Consider the following 17,298-nt stretch of genomic DNA (forward strand, 5'->3'; position numbering starts at 1 on the left):
GAAAAACCACTCTGGGGGAGGTATTCAGGTTTGTCCATTCTTATTCTGTACGTTCAGAAGTACTTCATATCTTTCTGAGCCAGCAATTCTGGAGAAGTGTTGTGTGTCCTATTTATTAAAGGTAAAGGTAAAGGTTCCCCCGCACATGCGTGCTAGTCGTTTCTGACTCTAGGGGCCGGTGCTCATCTCCGTTTCAAAGCCGAAGAGCCAGCGCTTGTCCGAGGACGTCTCCGTGGTCATGTGGCCGACGTGACTAGACGCCAAAGGCGAACAGAACGCTGTTACCTTCCCACCGTAGTGGTCCCTATTTTTCTACTTGCATTTTTTACATGCTTTCGAACTGCTAGGTTGGCAGAAGCTGGGACGAGTAACAGGCGCTCACTCTGTTACGCGGCACTCGAGATTCGACCCGCCAAACTGCCAACCTTCTGATCGACAAGCTCAGCATCCTAACCCACTGAGCCACCGCGTCCCTGTCCTATTTATTACTGACATATAATCCATGTGGGATTCAGACAATGTCAGTTCTATTTCAACAATTAACCTCTGATTTTTGATCCATGGAGATCCCTGAAAGAAGGCCAGATAGGGAACTGGTAGTCCTCCGGAAGTTGTCCTCCCAGAATTTCTTTCCCCAAACCATAGCTATTGTCTCTTTCTTCTATTGCTGCATTTCCTCTATAAATAATCAACAGAAGGGGAAGCATCTGAGTCTGATACAGGAAAAACACCCAAAGAGTCATTTTAATCCCTTCAAGACTTACAGGTTTATTATGAGATAAATGCCCAGGTCTGATGCCCATGAAGGGATATACTATGATTACATTGTTAGTTTTCAAAGGACCCCCAGATGTCTGTCTATTTAGGGGGATCCTGGAGAAGTCTCCAGATTCATTTAATTATTTGGCTGTTGCTGCTGAGCAGTAGGTGGCAGCAGTTACTTGCTGTGTCTGGCCAGACAGGCTTATAATTCTGGATTGTTTTGCCTTCTCCTCTCAACTTTAGGTTATGTCACAACAAGCAGACGAAGGTATACCTACCAGAACCTCCCTTTCCTCATGCAGAGGTAAGTTGGTTTCCCTAAATGTGCAGGGCTTTGCTGCCATTTCATTCCTTCAAAATGGGAAAGGATGGATATAGCTTCTTTAGCTGAATAGGACTAACCTCCCTAGGGCTGTGCCCACTCCCAAAAACAAAATTATTGATTAATTATAATTTTAGAATGACAGAAAGAGAGTGCATATATATAAGCTTGTAAAGCTATTTAGTTTTTAATTTAATTTTAATTAAGTTTTATTTTTATCCTGACCATCCTATTTCTTAGACTGCATCCCTGGCATATTATTCAAAGACCAAGTGCAGCCCAGATATAGCCTACTCTTGCTTCCTTTGGCTAACTATAATCCTTCATAGTCTGCAGACCCAAGTAATTTCTGAGACTACTTTTTCTTGGAATTATGGATGAGTTCAGGCAGGCAGCCCAGGTATTTGGACTTGGATTTCTGCATTGAAAAGGAGGCCTGACTTGATGACTGGCCCCTTCCTATTCTGTGGGTTTATGTTTATAAACAGAAGACCCTCTAACTCTTAGGCTCAACATATAAGTAATTTAGAACAATGCAACCTTCCTATGGTGGTTTTCTGGGACAAATGATTAATAAGGACTTTTTGCTTGGTTGGATTTTCATGGTCTCTGTATTCCAGGTGTGGCTGAAATGGGTGTCATTTTTAAGTCTAAAGCTATGGAAAGCTAATGTCTTTTCATTTCTTGCCTTTTTTAGTAGATGGCTTCCTGTATCTTGTGCCCAAACCGCTAATTACCAGAGCTCCATGATTTACTGTAACAGTATAGGCTACAATGAAAGGTCTTTTGAGCTGCAAGCTATGAGAGAAGCTTGGGAGATGTGGGAAGTCCACGACAGCTGCTTCCTTACCAGTTGTGAAACTGGGGGACGACCGGTTTGCCAACTCAGATCAAGGCAAAATGGTTTGCTATATATGTTGGCCTTGTTTAAATGCAGTTTGCATGTCTGCTTATTGACCTTCCAAACTGCATCCACTTTATATGAAAGAAAAAGCAAGCTGTTGGAGAATGCCCTTGTTTTTAATGCTGCAACTTAAGCTTAGAGAATGTATTTGGTTGTTGTTTGGGGTTTTTTTCTCATCTCCAGCCCCTGGAGATTTTGGTCAATATAGTATAAAAGGTATCCTTGAAGCTGCTTCTTTTACTTCCATCAATGGGAAACAAGAAGAAGTTGAATGTGTTTTCAGAAGTCTGCATGCATTTCTTTAATGCATTATTATTAGTCGTTCTTGTCTTGTCAAAGAAAATGTCCATTAGCCACCCCAAGGCAAAGCTTCTTATTCCAGGTTTGGCAAGACTTGCTTACAAAGCCCTTTATCTCTGCTCTCTGGAGATGGAATTCTTACTTACAAAAGAATTCGTCTCCTACAATTGCCTGCTGACACTCCAGGTTTCATTGCTGGAAGAAATACTCCGAAGACAACCATATTTGGCTTGGGAGCTGTGCTTTCTTTCTTTGTCTGGGAACTACAGAGTGCATAGCCTACAATATTGCTATGTTACTTTGTTTATAAACTAAATCTTATAAGAACAGACATTACAAGTACTACGTGATCCTAGCCAGAAAACTGAGAAGCAGGGCCAAAATCCATATTTATCCTCTAGGAACAGAGGCTGGAGTGTGGAGGGGCAGTTTAACAGTCACCAAAATGTGTCTTCAAAGTAATTATTAAAGAAAAAAGCAAATAACCATCTTCCTCCTTCTGAATACCAGCTTATCCAGTCAAACAAACTGAAGCATTACCCCAGCATCCATGGAGATTTTAGTAATGATTTCAAGCAGCCTTGTGTGGTGTTCACTGGTCATCCCTCGCTTCGGTTTGGCGATGTGGTGCATTTCATGGAACTGTGGGGCAAATCCAGTCTCAACACTGTTATATTTACAGGTATGATGTAATTAATAGCAAAACAGAGCTGCGATTCTAATGTGTGAACCTGGGTAAGTAATTCACATACTGTACGCATCATCATCATCATCATCATCTTTTTACCAAACCCACAGAGACTTCACTTCCAATAAAAGCCAATATGGTTTTTCCACAGACATTTTATCATTCTGGAAAGTAAATGGGACCTTTAAAATAAAGAGCAGTAGTTTTAATTGGGCCTGAAAGGGAGATGAGTAGCTACCGTATTTTCCGGCGTATAAGACGACTTTTTTACCCATGAAAATCTTCTCAAAAGTCAGGGGTTGTCTTATACGCCGGGTGCTGAAACTTTAGGGACAGGGCTGGCTGGAAAACCTGGAGCGGATCTCCCATTTAGTCTGCGCAGGGAAAGCGGGACCAATTGGAGTAGAAGCTGCAGTCTGTGATTTTTTACAGGCTGGGGTCTGGGCGTCTTTCCTTCTAAAGTTGAAGAGCAGCTATAGTCTATCCCAACTTGAAAGGCAGGTGGGGAATGCCACAATCAGAGCAGCTGCTTAGCTCTAAGGACACATTTGACTCAGGAACTGGGCGGGCTGGCTGGAAAACCTGGAGTGGATCTCCCATTTGGTCTTTTTTTTTAATCCCATTTATATCCCGCCTTTCTCCGAAGACTCAGGGCAGCTTACAATTTAAAGCACAAATCAATGTGCTTAGCAATAGCCTTCATTCTATGTATATGCCTGCTTATTAGAGCTTTCACACACCCCCAAGCAGCATTATTACAAAGTCAGCTTATTGCTCCCAACAATCTGGGTCCTCATTTTACCTACCTCGGAAGCATGGAAGGCTGAGTCAACCTTGAGCCTGGTGGGATGCGAACCTGCACTAATTGCAGGCAGCTGGTGTTACTTAAGGCTCTGCGCAGGGAAAGCTTTAGAGTGAATTAGGAAAAGTGAAAAAGTGAATTAGGAAAATAGGAAACGGTTGCTGGAATTGGGTATGTGTAGTTTAACGAAGAGAAGGGTGAGGGGTGACATGATAGCAGTGTTCCAATATCTCAGGGGCTGCCACAAAGAAGAGGGAGCCAAGCTATTCTCCAAAGCACCTGAAAGCAGGACAAGAAGCAATGGATGGAAACTAGTCAAGGAGAGAAGCAACCTAGAACTAAGGAGAAACTTCCTGACAGTTAACCAGTGGAACAACCTGCCTCCAGAAGTGGTGAATGCTCCAACACTGGAGGTTTTTAAGAAGAGACTGGACAGCCATTTGTCTGAAATGGTATAGGGTTTCCTGCCTTAGCATGGGGTTGGACTAGATGACCTCCAAGGTCCCTTCCAACTACTACTACTACTACTACTACTACTACTACTTATTATTATTATTATTATTATTATTATTATTATTATTATTATTATTATTATTATTATTATTAAGTTTAATCCACTTGCACTGTTTTATGTTTACATGTTTGATGACAAACAGCCTTATGTTTATAAGTGACAGTTTTCCTACTAAGTACCTGCATGTCATAAGCATTTGAATTAAAATTACCATATTAAAATCAAATCTGATGTTTTTTAATTTTTATTTGGTGTGCGTTGGAAGAGGGGTAGTCTTATACAGCGAGTATAGCCCAAACCCTATAATTTAACAGGAAATGTAGGGGGTCGTCTTATACGCCCAGTCGTCTTATACGCCGGAAAATACGGTAATAAAGTTCCTCTGGAATTTGTTCAAGTTTGAATAATTAATTAAAATGTTGGCATCCTTCTGGCTAAAAGGGAGACTTTTACCAGAACCAACTCCAAGAGCAGACCCACAAATCATGTTTTGTGACATTGTGTTCAAGAAAAAGCAGGTTTGCTGGATGAGGCCAAAAATAAATAAATCCAGCATTTGGAGCTCAACATTTGCCATTGAAATGCCATTTGTGGATTCTCAGAAATTGTTTTTTCTGCTTCACTTAAAACATCTTGTCTGTAGTTATGTCTTGATATGTCACGGACCGCCTGGCCATTCTGGATTTTCCCACAGGACTTTTAAGTTTTTGTTATAACTCAGAGAAAAGATGTTCATGTAACTTAATACTGAAGTTGAAACAGGGTTGCTCAACTAACTTTGGAAAAATATTTTGGGCTCAAGCCCACAACTTTCTTTTCTATGTTGAAAAGCTTTGAAGAAATATTGCTGTCTTTTGTGTAAACATTTTTTTCAGAGATGAAATGTTTGAGGAGTACTTTTTTCCAAATTCAATTTGCTTGTTGCAGAATGAACTATTTCTAATCTGACTCTGCTTTAATGGAAGATTTAATTAAATGCAAGACAGTTTCCCTATTCCCCCTCCCCCAACCTGTTGCCACTGCCTCTTGATTAAATTTCCAATAGGAAAGAAGTGATAATTCTTCTAGATGAATTGCCATTGTCATTCTACATGAGACTAATTGACATAATTTTCTATTGATTATCTGAAAATAACTAGATTAGCCTTCTCCACTGTGGTATCTTTCTTATGATGTGTTTGTAATGGGAATTGTGATTCATTATTTCATGGGGAAGGATATCAACAAATAGGGATAAGCTGAACTAAGAATCTCTTCCCTTGAAGTCTTTGAATAAGAGCACATTTTATTTATTTATATTGAATTTGAAGACAGTAGAAATCCTATTTTTATACTGTTATACAGCTCCTTGCTTTTCAGACAAGCACGGTGGTAAAAGTAGATATAATAATAACAACAACAACAATAATAATCTGATGATAATCCATATGAGACAATTCTATTTGTGGTTACTCAGAATTAGGTCTCACAAAATTTGGTGGGAATTGCCCGAGAATCAGGGCATCCAATAACTTTCCTTACCTTGTCTCTTCCCATATGGATGATGGGAATGTAATCCAAAATATCTGGAAGGCACCATATTGGAGAAGAATGATGGATCAGATGGCAACCTCAATTAACAAAGCTGTTGTACAAGCCAGATGACAAGAAACTTTGAATCTTAATGGGGACTGTTGTACTGCTCATGGACTGTCTTTGAAAATGTTGGGAGGTAGATGTATTGGCTAAAGCTTACCCCTGTTGAATTCTTCTGTCAAAGTGATTTCATTCAAATCAGGAGCCTATGATGAGTGGGTAGGACAAGAAGGGAAAATTAAATTACTTAAAATAATGTGTTGGAGAGTCAACAGATTCATAATAAAGAAGAGGGTAGTAAAACCCTTGATCAAATGTGCAGAAATCTTTAAATGTAAATTTCTGCAAAGTTCCTGCTGTAGTATTGCTCTGGGGCATTGTGAGAAAGAAAACTGGTGCTAGCAGACACAACCACAAGTCCAGGGAAGCTCGGTGCCAATGTGGTTTCTTTTCTTTTGTGTATTCAAATGTCAGAATTTGGAGTGTTTAGAACCAAGCTTTGGGGAATAAGCCAACTCTTTCTCCTTTTCCATGAACTCATAAGTCCTGTCACCAGCCCTCTTTTTTCTTTTTGGTGTCTTTGATTCCTAATGACCCACTGAATTTTCTTAATAGTTTTCAGAAGTGGGTTGCCCTTGTCTTCTTCCTATGCTGAATGAGATTGACTGGCCCTAAATCATCCAACTAGCTTCATTCATAAAGTGGAAATAGAACTCGCAGCCTCCTGGCACCTAGCTCAGTGCCTTTAGTTTTTACACAAAACTTGATTCTTATACTCTTTATTTGTCTTGCCTTTGTTTATTCTATGCATCCTTTTTGCTTCAGGGCTCGAAATCTTGATTATTAAGATGTCCCCAAGATGCTTTCTGATTTAAATCAAGGTCCAAAGTCCTATAGAGGAGTGTGTTGTTTGACAAAGTTTTGGCATAATATTAAACACTCGGTTTCTCTCTCTCTCTCTCTCTCTCTCTCTCTGTCTCTCTCTCTCTCTCTCTCTCTCTCTCTCTCTCTCTCTCTCTCTCCCTCCCTCCCTCCCTCCCTCCCTCTCCCTCTCTCTCTCTCTCTCTCCCTCTCCCTCTCCCTCTCCCTCTCCCTCTCTCCCTCCCTCCCTCCCCTTTCCTGTTTACAGAGCCTGACTTCTCTTATCTGGATGCATTGGCCCCCTACCAGCCACTGGCCATGAAGTGCATCTACTGTCCTATAGACACCAGGCTGAATTTTATCCAGGTGTCTAAACTACTCAAAGAAGTACAGGTAATCAAATTCACTTGTCTTAATGTGCTTACTGCAAGTCCAAATTATACTTTACCTAAGTATGGCTGCATCCAAAATTTATTCAGTCATATATGATAGAACTGAGGCACCGGGATATGTGTGTGTGATGGTGTGTCAAGCACTGAGAAATTATGAAAGCAGTACCACACCATCAGGACACAAATTCCATGCCTTTTGTAAATGTGTTCTTGTGGTAGAGTTTGTGTTGCTATGGTCCAGTGTTGCTTTCATCGTTTTAATGAAAACCTCTGCTTCTGCAGATGCGCCTGGAAATATTCTTTATGCCAATTTATTGCTCAGTGAAGAAAATCCAATTGACTGTATTTGAAGGCTTCCAAAGAGGCCTTCTTGTTAGAAACTGGATTTTTGCCAGATTGCATTATGTGAAGTTTTGCTGAGCATGCAACTGACATTTGTCCTCCTGTAATGCAGACTTCTATCCCTTTGGTTACCTCCAACCTAGGTTGCCCTGACCCCATTTTCCCAGCCCTCTAGGACTCCTTGTCATTTATGTTTGGCAGTGCAATTGTCAAAAATCACCATGTGGCTGATTGCCATTTTGAGTTGAGGAATACAGGGGACACGGTAAGTTCTAAAATAATTGTAACAGCAGTTGAGGGGGGAAAAAACCAACCGTAAAGAAAAGACTGTGTGACTTGTTCACACCCACTTGGCATCATCATGTTAGTGTAGCCCTCAGGGCCCCACAGAATTTAGGAAGGTCACTGTGAGACGGCTGCACATTTCAAATATTATATTCCTTGCAGCATAACTTCTTACTAGAGCTGCAGTAGTACAATAAAAATCCCAGTTCTCCAGATCTGAGCTGAAAAGGAACCACATTCAGTGGACAAAATTCAGTTGGAAGTTGCATAATGGTATGATTGGTGTTCATTTGCCATTTGTCTAATACAGACATGTCAAACTCGTGACGTCATGTGACATCACGCAACATATCGGGACGGTTTTGCCATTGCCGGGCAATGGGGTGGGTGCGGCTTCCAGATGACGCGTCCGGCCCGCGGACCCCTGGTCTAATGACATCATTATCTAAATGATACAATTTACAATACAATCTACATATGCATTGCCCAATTGTGTGCTTCAGATTTAACTAATATAAACCTTAGATGAACTGATCTGAAGGCTTGAGACAAGCTACCATTTCTTCAGTTTTTCAGCATAATCAACTTTTTCTAGTTTTCCCCAAGCAAGGCATTCTCCAGATTCATGGTCATTCCCTCCACGAATTCTCAGTAATGATCCTGTAAGCTTAAAAATTCTGGGATTTGAAATTCACCCATCTGCAGATCTTCCCAGAATAACTTTTTTAAGGCCTGGTCTTATGGTCCTGTAATGGTTGAATGGTTGAATGTTGATTTGGGGACTCTCTGGGTGGAGGGAGCAGGGGCGAAATATGTCCTATTTTATTATTTTATTTCATTCCTTTCCAAGCAGAAATCAGACTGGGCTGGACATTTTTCTCCCTCACATGCTATTTTTTTAGTTTCTGTAAATTTTATTATGCAAAGCCTTGAAAATAACCCCTCCTTCTACATACAGCATATAAACTGTATGTGGAGTCATTGGGAGTTGGACAGCACATACTTTTAATTAATTTATCTTGAAAAAAGTGTGTGAAAACCTTTTTTTCACACTTTGAAACTGCATTGTATACCTTACTGAAAATCTCAAGAGTGTTTTCCTTGTTTTCGTAACAGCCTCTCCATGTGGTTTGTCCTGAGCAATATACTCAGCCTCCTCCAACCCAATCCCATCGCACAGATTTGATGGTTGACTGCTTGCCTCCACCCATGTCTTACCGTAGAGCAGAGGTGCTAACTCTTCCATTCAAACGCCGCTATGAGAAGATTGAAATCACCCCAGAGGTGAGGAATGAAAGGTGGGCTCATTAAGGAAGGTGGGGGGGGAACTGATAAGAGAGATCTTCAGGATTGTTTGGAGAGGGGGAGTGAAAGACCTTGAAGTAATGAGTGAAGTGAATGAATAGAGCACCTAGATGTTGCTTATTGAGATACTGTAACTGGTGTCAGCAAGATACAGATATAAGTATTGTTCAGATTTTCTTGAGAACAAAGAACAATAGCTGTTGCTATTGATGTTGCTGAAATGAGGTCACATTTTGTAGGAAAAAAGTCTGTTGTATGTTTTTCTCTTCTAGCAAACTTTCTAGAACAGACATGTCAAACTCACGACATCACGTGACGTCGCACGACGTATCGGGACAGTTTTGCCATTCGCGGCCACGGAGGGCGCGGCTTCCACATGATGCATCTGGCCTGCGGGCTGGCGGTTTGACACCCCTGTTCTAGAACCTTTCAGTTTTACTAAGCAAAATTGGGTTACTTGTATTAGTGCTCCGACTTAGTTTTGTAATAAATTCCTACTTGAGATTACCAGTGTGTTGGCTACATGCACCAATGTTCCTTTGGGTAATTTTCTTGCTGCCCTTGCAATGACCAGTCCCCCCTGAATGGTTTGTTTGGAGACTAGCTACATGAGCATGGCTAGTCATTCCGCCAATGGACTAGCCCATTTGCTATGGCAGCTAGAGCATCCTGGCACAATGTCAACATTCTAAGCATAGCCACCATCCAAAAAATAAAATAAAATAAAATACCTCTCTCTTAGATGATATATATACAGAAATATTTGTCACATTGCCCAGTTTTCATTGAGGCAAAAGAAAATATCAATATTTTGTTTAATTTCTGCCAGTTTTTTGATTAGAGTTCCTATTAGTTTTGCTATTGTGCCTGAGAAATCTATTTTGGACAACTAATTGGGGTAAATGGGTTATTCCCTATCTTAAGGATTGGTTTGAAGCTCTTTTAAATCCTGCTTGTGTTCCTTTGTTAGTTGACTGCCATGTCTGAAGTCTTGTCTGATGATATGCTATTCCATTCTTCCAGTTATACCCACTTCTAGTGATCAGAGTTCCATGTTCTTTTGCATGCCTTGGGACTCTATGTTTTGGGGGCAGGGGGTGTTGTGTTCACAATTGTTGTTTTTCCTATAATATAGTTGTCCTTCGTAGTTTTCCACATTGATCATTGTCTCTAGCATGGATGAGAAAAATTATGCTTGTTTAGGATCCACATTTAGACTGCATTTGCTTTACTGCTAGTGTACAGTGTAAGATACAATATTTTGGGCTTCTGTTTAAAAGGTGCATCAAATAACACCTGAGTTAGATGGGAGTTTATAAATGGAAGATGTGTGTATTTTAGAAAAATTAAAAACTGTGAAGGGCATATTTGTCAGTATATTCTAAAACAGGGGTGTCAAGCCCAATCACATCACGGGCCGTATTGTGACATATCGGGATGTCTTTTGACTTTGTGGGGCTGGAGTGGGTGTGGCCTGCGTGTTTGACATGCAGTGGATTATGAGAAATAATAAACAGGCTAGAGAGACAGACAAGGTGGAAGCTTTTATGTATCATTCAGTATGGGCATCTGACTACCCTGTCTGGGATACATAAGATTTTTTTTTATTTGATACAATGTGTTTTTTTTGTTTTTCTTTTAAGGACCATGTCTTCTAATATTTATCGGATATATATTCAAGCATTGAAAATCTGATGTTTCTACTCTATGTCTTTGGGGCTAGCATTATTTCTCAGAAATGTTTCCATTTTCCATCATGGTTAAACTGATCTCTCGGAACTTACATTTAAAGATATTGGACACTGGGGAGAGCTATTCTCTTCATAACAAGCTTCATGCTGCTGGAAAGAGGGTGCAACTGGACTCAAGAAGCTTTTGTCTGATGCAACAAAGCCCTTCCTAGATTTGTTTCCAATATTTTTCCCCCAGGCTATCAGATTTTCCGTGTACATTTTTGTTCAATATAGGACCGAAACTCTGGGTGTATTGTGTTTTCTTCAACTAATGGTGAATAATAGGAGAGCATGCAAGAAACCTTTCAAGACTAGTATCCTGTGGAATTGATACCTTGTTCTGGGTTGCAAAGACTTGATTACCATTTATTGGGTTGTGTATGTTTTTCATAGGCAGAATATAAAACATATACATAGAATGAAGGCTATTGCTAAGCACATTGATTTGTGCTTTAGATTGTAAGCCGTCCTGAGTCTTTGGAAAAGGGCGGGATATAAATGGGATTTTTTTTTAAAAAAAAATAGGTGGTTTCACAGTGATCCAAAGCCCAAAGTGTTGATTTCAGTTCCTCTGGCACCCATTTCTGCCAGTTTCGGCCAGTTTTAGTCCCCATCCTTGCATCCCAGGTGCCTGGCATTGCCACCTGCCAATTAACGTCCATTTGTTCCCATCAGTTGAGCACATCAAAGCCTGAAGAGGGAAGCCTTCCTCTACTATGATTTGCCATTCACAGCAGTGGAGCGCATTAATACATTGGGGTGTGCATTGATAATAGGAGGCCAACTCATGCACCCAGACTTCTCGAAAACCTTAAATATAACAGTGATCTTGAAAGAAAGAGATGTTTTCTCTTCCGTACCACGGAAAATCTTTATTGCAAGCCAGGCATTTTAGAAACAACCACCTAAGGGGAACCTCCCTCTTTAGTGCAGCTCAAAGCATCACCATTTAGTATAGGATGTAAAACTCAACACAAAGCCACAAGCCATCCTGGTGTGTACAATTAAGCTGCTTCCCTAACAAATACTGACTTCCCCCACTCCGCCTGCCCCCCCCAGACTGCCCCCATTCAATTGACGAGGGAGCTCTGATTTGCATGCCAAGAGCCCATTAGCCTGAACAGCAGCTGGAAGCCAGGAGTGTTTTAGAAGTGGGGAAAAGATTGCTCCAGTTGCAGCTTCTCAGTGTGCTCTTAAAGTGGGAATATTTATCTTATTCTGCTAAGCTACAGCATCGTGATTGTTGTCCGCTGCAGTGTGTTGAATAATGTTGCCCCATAGAGAGAGATTCTGTTAGGCTTCTCTGGAATGTGATTTGTGTTCATGCACTTAATTCTCAAATCTTTTCACTTCAGTCTGTTTGAAAGATTCTAATATTTGTGGAGTTAAATCCAAGGGTGGATATCTCATTTGTTTAGATCTTAACCACAGCAAATACTACCCAACAAATTTTGTCCCTTTTCCACTCAGGTTTTCTTAAAAATCTCTCCTGTGATTTCTGCAATCCCTGGAGCTCTTCCACCTCCTAGCTAAATATGTGTTACTCAGCAGTTTGACTTCACAGACCCGTTTCTTTCATCCATTTGTTTGGGATTTTTCCCCCCAAAAAGCTGAATGTACAACACTCTGATTTGTTAATACATCGGTGGCAGGTCTTTTTTAAAAATGAAACATCAAAGAAATCAGCAGCTAGGAATGCTGGCCTTGCTTCTCTAGGGTCATCACCACCTGATGTTACTTTTACAGTCCCAGCCTTTGACTTGTGCTGCCTGGAGGACACTCAGTTGTTTGTCTCTTTGATCCTATTGACTTAGTGCAGTGTTCAAATAGAACTGATCAGGAGTACAACTTCCATTTCTGGAGGATATAATGTCCCCTAACCTTGCCTTAAAAGCAATATGGGTCACAAATATAAAGGCTTCTGGATAAGGCTGTAATGCCAGGATTTGCCACAAATGGAAGTCCAGCAACATTGAACCCCTGCAGTAAGACAGGAAGAGCCTTGGTGAGTGTGCCATAGTTTAAAGATGCGTTGTGATCACTTTGCCTTCTAACATGGTCTATAGTTCTGGATCTGCCTTCTTTGATATCAGTTCTTTAAAATGTGTCCTTGGGAAATTAACTTCTGTGGGTTTATGAGAATTCCGCAAATAGGTGAAGACAGCTCCCATCTTTATTTCTTAAATGTTTTAAGAAACCCCTGAGGCTCATTACAGCTTCTCTAGCACCAAAATGGCTTTAATGACATCCAGGATGAAAAGCTATTAAATGAAAAACCTCCCCATCACATTTCCTGCTTCAAACTTTTCAACAATAAAAACAAAGGAGTAATCATGTTTGTTAAACTTCCTGAGATTGGATTCAGCTGCTTCTTACTGAATCCACTGAACTGAATAGTGCCAACTTGTCTTAATGAAAGACCTCTTCATTCTTCCTCTCCCCCAAATTTCTCTTTAACATTCACTATCAACACAGCATGTCCTCTCCTTGGAGAGAAATGGTAACACTCAGGAGATCCAGAGTTCAATTTGAGTCTCAGGAACATGGAACAATCCATGTTCACTAAGCTTTTCCAAGGTGCAGAGTGGGTCATCTCAAAACTGATCTTCTTGGAAGGAGGGAAACTCAGCCCATATGTATGTATGTGTGTGTGTGTGTATATACACACATACATACACATATACATATACACCCATATACATGTGTGTGTGTGTGTATGTATGTATGTATGTATGCATGCATGTATGTATGTATATATGTATGTATGTATGTATGGTCAGGGAAGCGGTGGGTTAGGATGCTGAGCTTGTCGATCAGAAGGTCAACAGAGTGAGCGCCTGTTACTCGTCCCAGCTTCTGCCAACCTAGCAGTTCAAAAGCACGTAAAAATGCAAGTAGAAAAATAGGGACCACTATGGTGGGAAGGTAACAGCGTTCCGTGCGCCTTTGGCGTCTAGTCATGCCGGCCACATAACCACGGAGACGTCCTCGGACAAGCGCTGGCTCTTCGGCTTTGAAACAGAGATGAGCACCAGCCCCTACACATACATACACATGCACGCACACACATACATGCACACAATTCTTCCTCCTCCCATTTTTCTCCAGAACAACCCTGGGAGGTAGGCTGGGCCAAGGGATATTGATCGACCCAAAGTCACACACTGAGTTTCAGTGGCCAAGAAAAAACTACAACCTGGATCTTCCTGCTGTAGTCCAACTCCTTAACCACCATTCCACAATGAAACACAGAAGGAAACCTCTCATCTCCTAGGCCAATATTGTCAAACTCAGTATTTTAGTGGCCCACATTTTCTTTCTTCCTGTATATTATTGGATGGGCGGTAGAAATGACGAATGTGAAGAACAGTAGAAAGTCATGTAGCTAAGGTAAATTTACCTTCTATCTGTTGATCTAATATATAAATAAAACTCAGCCCATATAAATAAAATATAGCAAGAAACCAACTGTCTTTTACTCTCCTTGCTTCAGGGAGGATTGTTAATAGATTTATTTATTGGGGTGTAAGTTTGTTGGAGGCCCTGAGGCACATCACATTTTATTGAAGGCAGTCATCACAGCTGCTGTTTAGGACCTTCTCCTTTTTTATGATACTGTCAGGAAGATGTTTCAGGAATCTGTAAATAGTAGAGACTCAGATTCAACAAAAAAAGGTAAGAATGGTAAGCTGAATTTAAAAGATTGCTTGATCGATCAAGTTGAAATCGGCTCTTAATGACCACATAGATTTTCTCCAGAAACATCAGTCCCCAATCTAGTCCCCAGGTCTTCCAACAATGTACTTGTTGCAGCTGTAATTCAGTCATAAAGAAGCTGTCTCAATTCAACAACTTTGTGCCCACTTTGGCCAACCATCTTCTGTTGGAAAATCAACAAATGAAGCAGGAAAGCAACAACATCTCCCTAGCAAAGATTATTTCATAGAATCATGTGTTGGAAAGATTTGGAGGTCTTCCAATCTAACTCTATTCCCAGAGCAGGAATCGTCAAGTGATCCTAAATGTTATCCAGACTTTGTTTAAAAACCTCTAGTAATGAAGTATCCACAACTCAAGGAAAAGACTATTTCACTGCTTCATAACTCTTAATAGTTAAGACTTTCTTCTTTATTATACATTTGTGTATCTTCCTATAAAATTTCCACCATTGGTTAATTATTCTACCCTTGGACACCACCGAAAGTAAATTCATACCTTCTCCCCTATGGCAATCCTTCAAATATTAGAAGACTCCTATCAACTCTCCCTTTTACCTTCTCTTCTTCAGGCTAAACATGCCCACTTCTTTTAACCCAGTTCATAGGATTTAGCTTTGAAGGCCATAACTGTCTTTGTTAATCTTCTCTGACTCTTTCCAGATCCTCAACATCCTTGTATTGTGCAAACAAAAACTAGACACAATATTCTAGTGGCAATCTGACCAGTACACCATAGATTGGATATTTATATTATAACTCTTTTGATGCAGTTCAGATTTCCTGGGCTCCTGAACAGCTGAAGTACACCACCGGATCATGTTTAATCTGTGATCTGCCAGGAGATCTAGTTTCTTTTTACAAGAACTAATGCCAAGCCAACTATCACTTATTTTGTACTTATGGGTCTAGTTTTTCTTACCAAAGTGCAGGACTTTACATTTCTTGCATTAGAACAATTTGTTGGATAGTGTTCTGTACCAGCCTGCTACCGGCCCTGCAGAAAAGGCAGGGACAACCCCTTTTACAAGAAGGCAAGAGGCTGGAATTACGCCTGCCAAATTTATTGCTACAAAAACAAATAGAACAAGACACAAACCAAGAAACAGGAGCTTTTCAAGCGGTTGCCTTCAGCAAACCAGCCCTCCCACGCATTCCCCCTTAAATACAGTTCAGGGCGTGGCTTCTCTCTGCCTCCTTCTGAGGAGCCCCATTGCCTTCCTCTGTTTACTCCTGATTGACTGCCTCCTGCGTCGGGCGTCCTTGAACAGGGCCAGCTGTGGGTCATCTTCATCCACGCTGTCAGGCTCACACAGCTGGGTCTGCGTTGCGACCAGGTGAGAGGGGCCTGGCTGAGGGCTCTCATCAAGCTGTCCAACCCCCTCAGCAAGCTCTTCAACACCCCCCTCCTCCTCCTCCTCTGAGTCGTCCGACCCAACTGCCGAACCCACAGGCTGACCCTGAATCACAACAGATAGGGCCCAACTTTCAAGCCCATCAAAATCCTTCTGAATCTCGAGTCTCTCTTTGAAAGTATAAAATCCCACCACCACAGTTTTGTGTAATTTGTACCTTTACTAAGCATCTGCTTTAGCTCCTCTAAATCATTTATAAAAATGTTGAAGAGCACTGGATTGAAGACAGAATCCTGAGGTACTCCACTGGAATATTTTCAGATGTATTGCCTTTGGCCATGGAGGTTTAATATATTAAATTTAGTATAGCAAACCTAGAATTTCCAATTAGGAAGCCCTATTTCCTATTAAAATCTATACTTTAAGGCCAACTGAACCAGTGGTCATCACTGTATTTTTAAATAGTTTCATAGATATGAGAGTATCTTTCTGTTTAGCTGCTATGTTGATTATATAGAACCGCTAATTAGTTCTGTTGACCCATTGCCCAAGTCCTAAGCTATGAGGAAGACAAAAAAAAATCCTTCTGACCTCTTTCACCATGTCATGCATGATTTTAGAAACCTGTTGCAATTGGCCATGCTAGCTGGGGAAAGTTGGGAGTTGCAACTCCAGCCATTTGAAAGATATTGTGTTGGGAAAGACGGTTGTATTGTATTCATGTTCAGTATTTTTCTTTCTAAACTACCAGGCCAGCAGTGCTAAAGTTTTTCCTCCATCAAGGAAAATGCTGCAGTTTATTTTTAACTCATCTTTTGCTTCAGCTTGCAGATTCACTGGTACCCACTGAGATGAAACCAGGTATTTCCTTGGCAACTGTTAGTGCTGTTTTGCATACTAAAGATAACAAGCATGTGCTTCAGGTATGATATGAGTAGTGCTGGGGGGGAAGTGGGGGATTTCAAAGATTTGCCAGTGATGTAGACCTTTTTCATAAGAACACAATGGCTCCGTGGTTAAAGAGGCTGAGCTGAGCTGACAGTGCAGGTTTGAGACCCAAGCTCTGCCCAATGGGATGAGCTCCCGTTCCTGCCCCAGCTCCTGCCCACCTAGCTCGTCCAAAAGCATGCAAATGCAAGTAGATTAATAGGTACCGCTTTGGTGGAAAGGTAACAGTGTTTTGTCATCTTTGGCGTATAGCCATGCTGGCCACAGGACCATGGAAATTGTCTTCAGACAACGCTGGATCCCTCAGCCAAGAAACAGAGATGAGCACTGTGCCCTAGAGTTGGACAGGACCGGACATGGAAACCTTTAGCTTTTTTTTTTTACCTTTTTGATTGGTGTTTATCTCGCTTTTCTAGAAAAGTGGATTTTTTTCCCCATAAAAACTTGTTGATTTCCCAGTCTAGCCAAGACATGAGATTCTTTTTGAAAGTCTC

At 41.0% G+C, this 17,298-nt stretch overlaps 2 protein-coding genes across 3 annotated transcripts in view; one reads left to right on the plus strand and one right to left on the minus strand.

Moving 5' to 3' along the window:
* INTS9 (integrator complex subunit 9) overlaps positions 1–17,298 on the plus strand; it is a 77,190-nt gene that overhangs the window by 57,237 nt on the left and 2,655 nt on the right. The window contains exons 11-15 of the mRNA XM_083348430.1: positions 1,006–1,066; positions 2,799–2,970; positions 6,997–7,121; positions 8,864–9,031; positions 16,681–16,779. Of these exons, the coding sequence (XP_083204556.1) occupies positions 1,006–1,066; positions 2,799–2,970; positions 6,997–7,121; positions 8,864–9,031; positions 16,681–16,779 (625 nt within the window). The remainder of the gene's footprint in view (positions 1–1,005; positions 1,067–2,798; positions 2,971–6,996; positions 7,122–8,863; positions 9,032–16,680; positions 16,780–17,298) is intronic.
* EXTL3 (exostosin like glycosyltransferase 3) overlaps positions 12,723–17,298 on the minus strand; it is a 149,358-nt gene continuing 144,782 nt past the window's right edge. For both annotated transcript variants that reach the window (XM_083348419.1, XM_083348421.1), the window contains one exon: positions 12,723–12,765. The gene's annotated coding sequence lies outside the window, so the exon portion shown is untranslated. The remainder of the gene's footprint in view (positions 12,766–17,298) is intronic.

The sequence above is a fragment of the Vipera ursinii genome (assembly GCF_947247035.1).
Source record: "Vipera ursinii genome assembly, chromosome: 1".
Lineage (NCBI taxonomy): Eukaryota > Metazoa > Chordata > Lepidosauria > Squamata > Viperidae > Vipera > Vipera ursinii.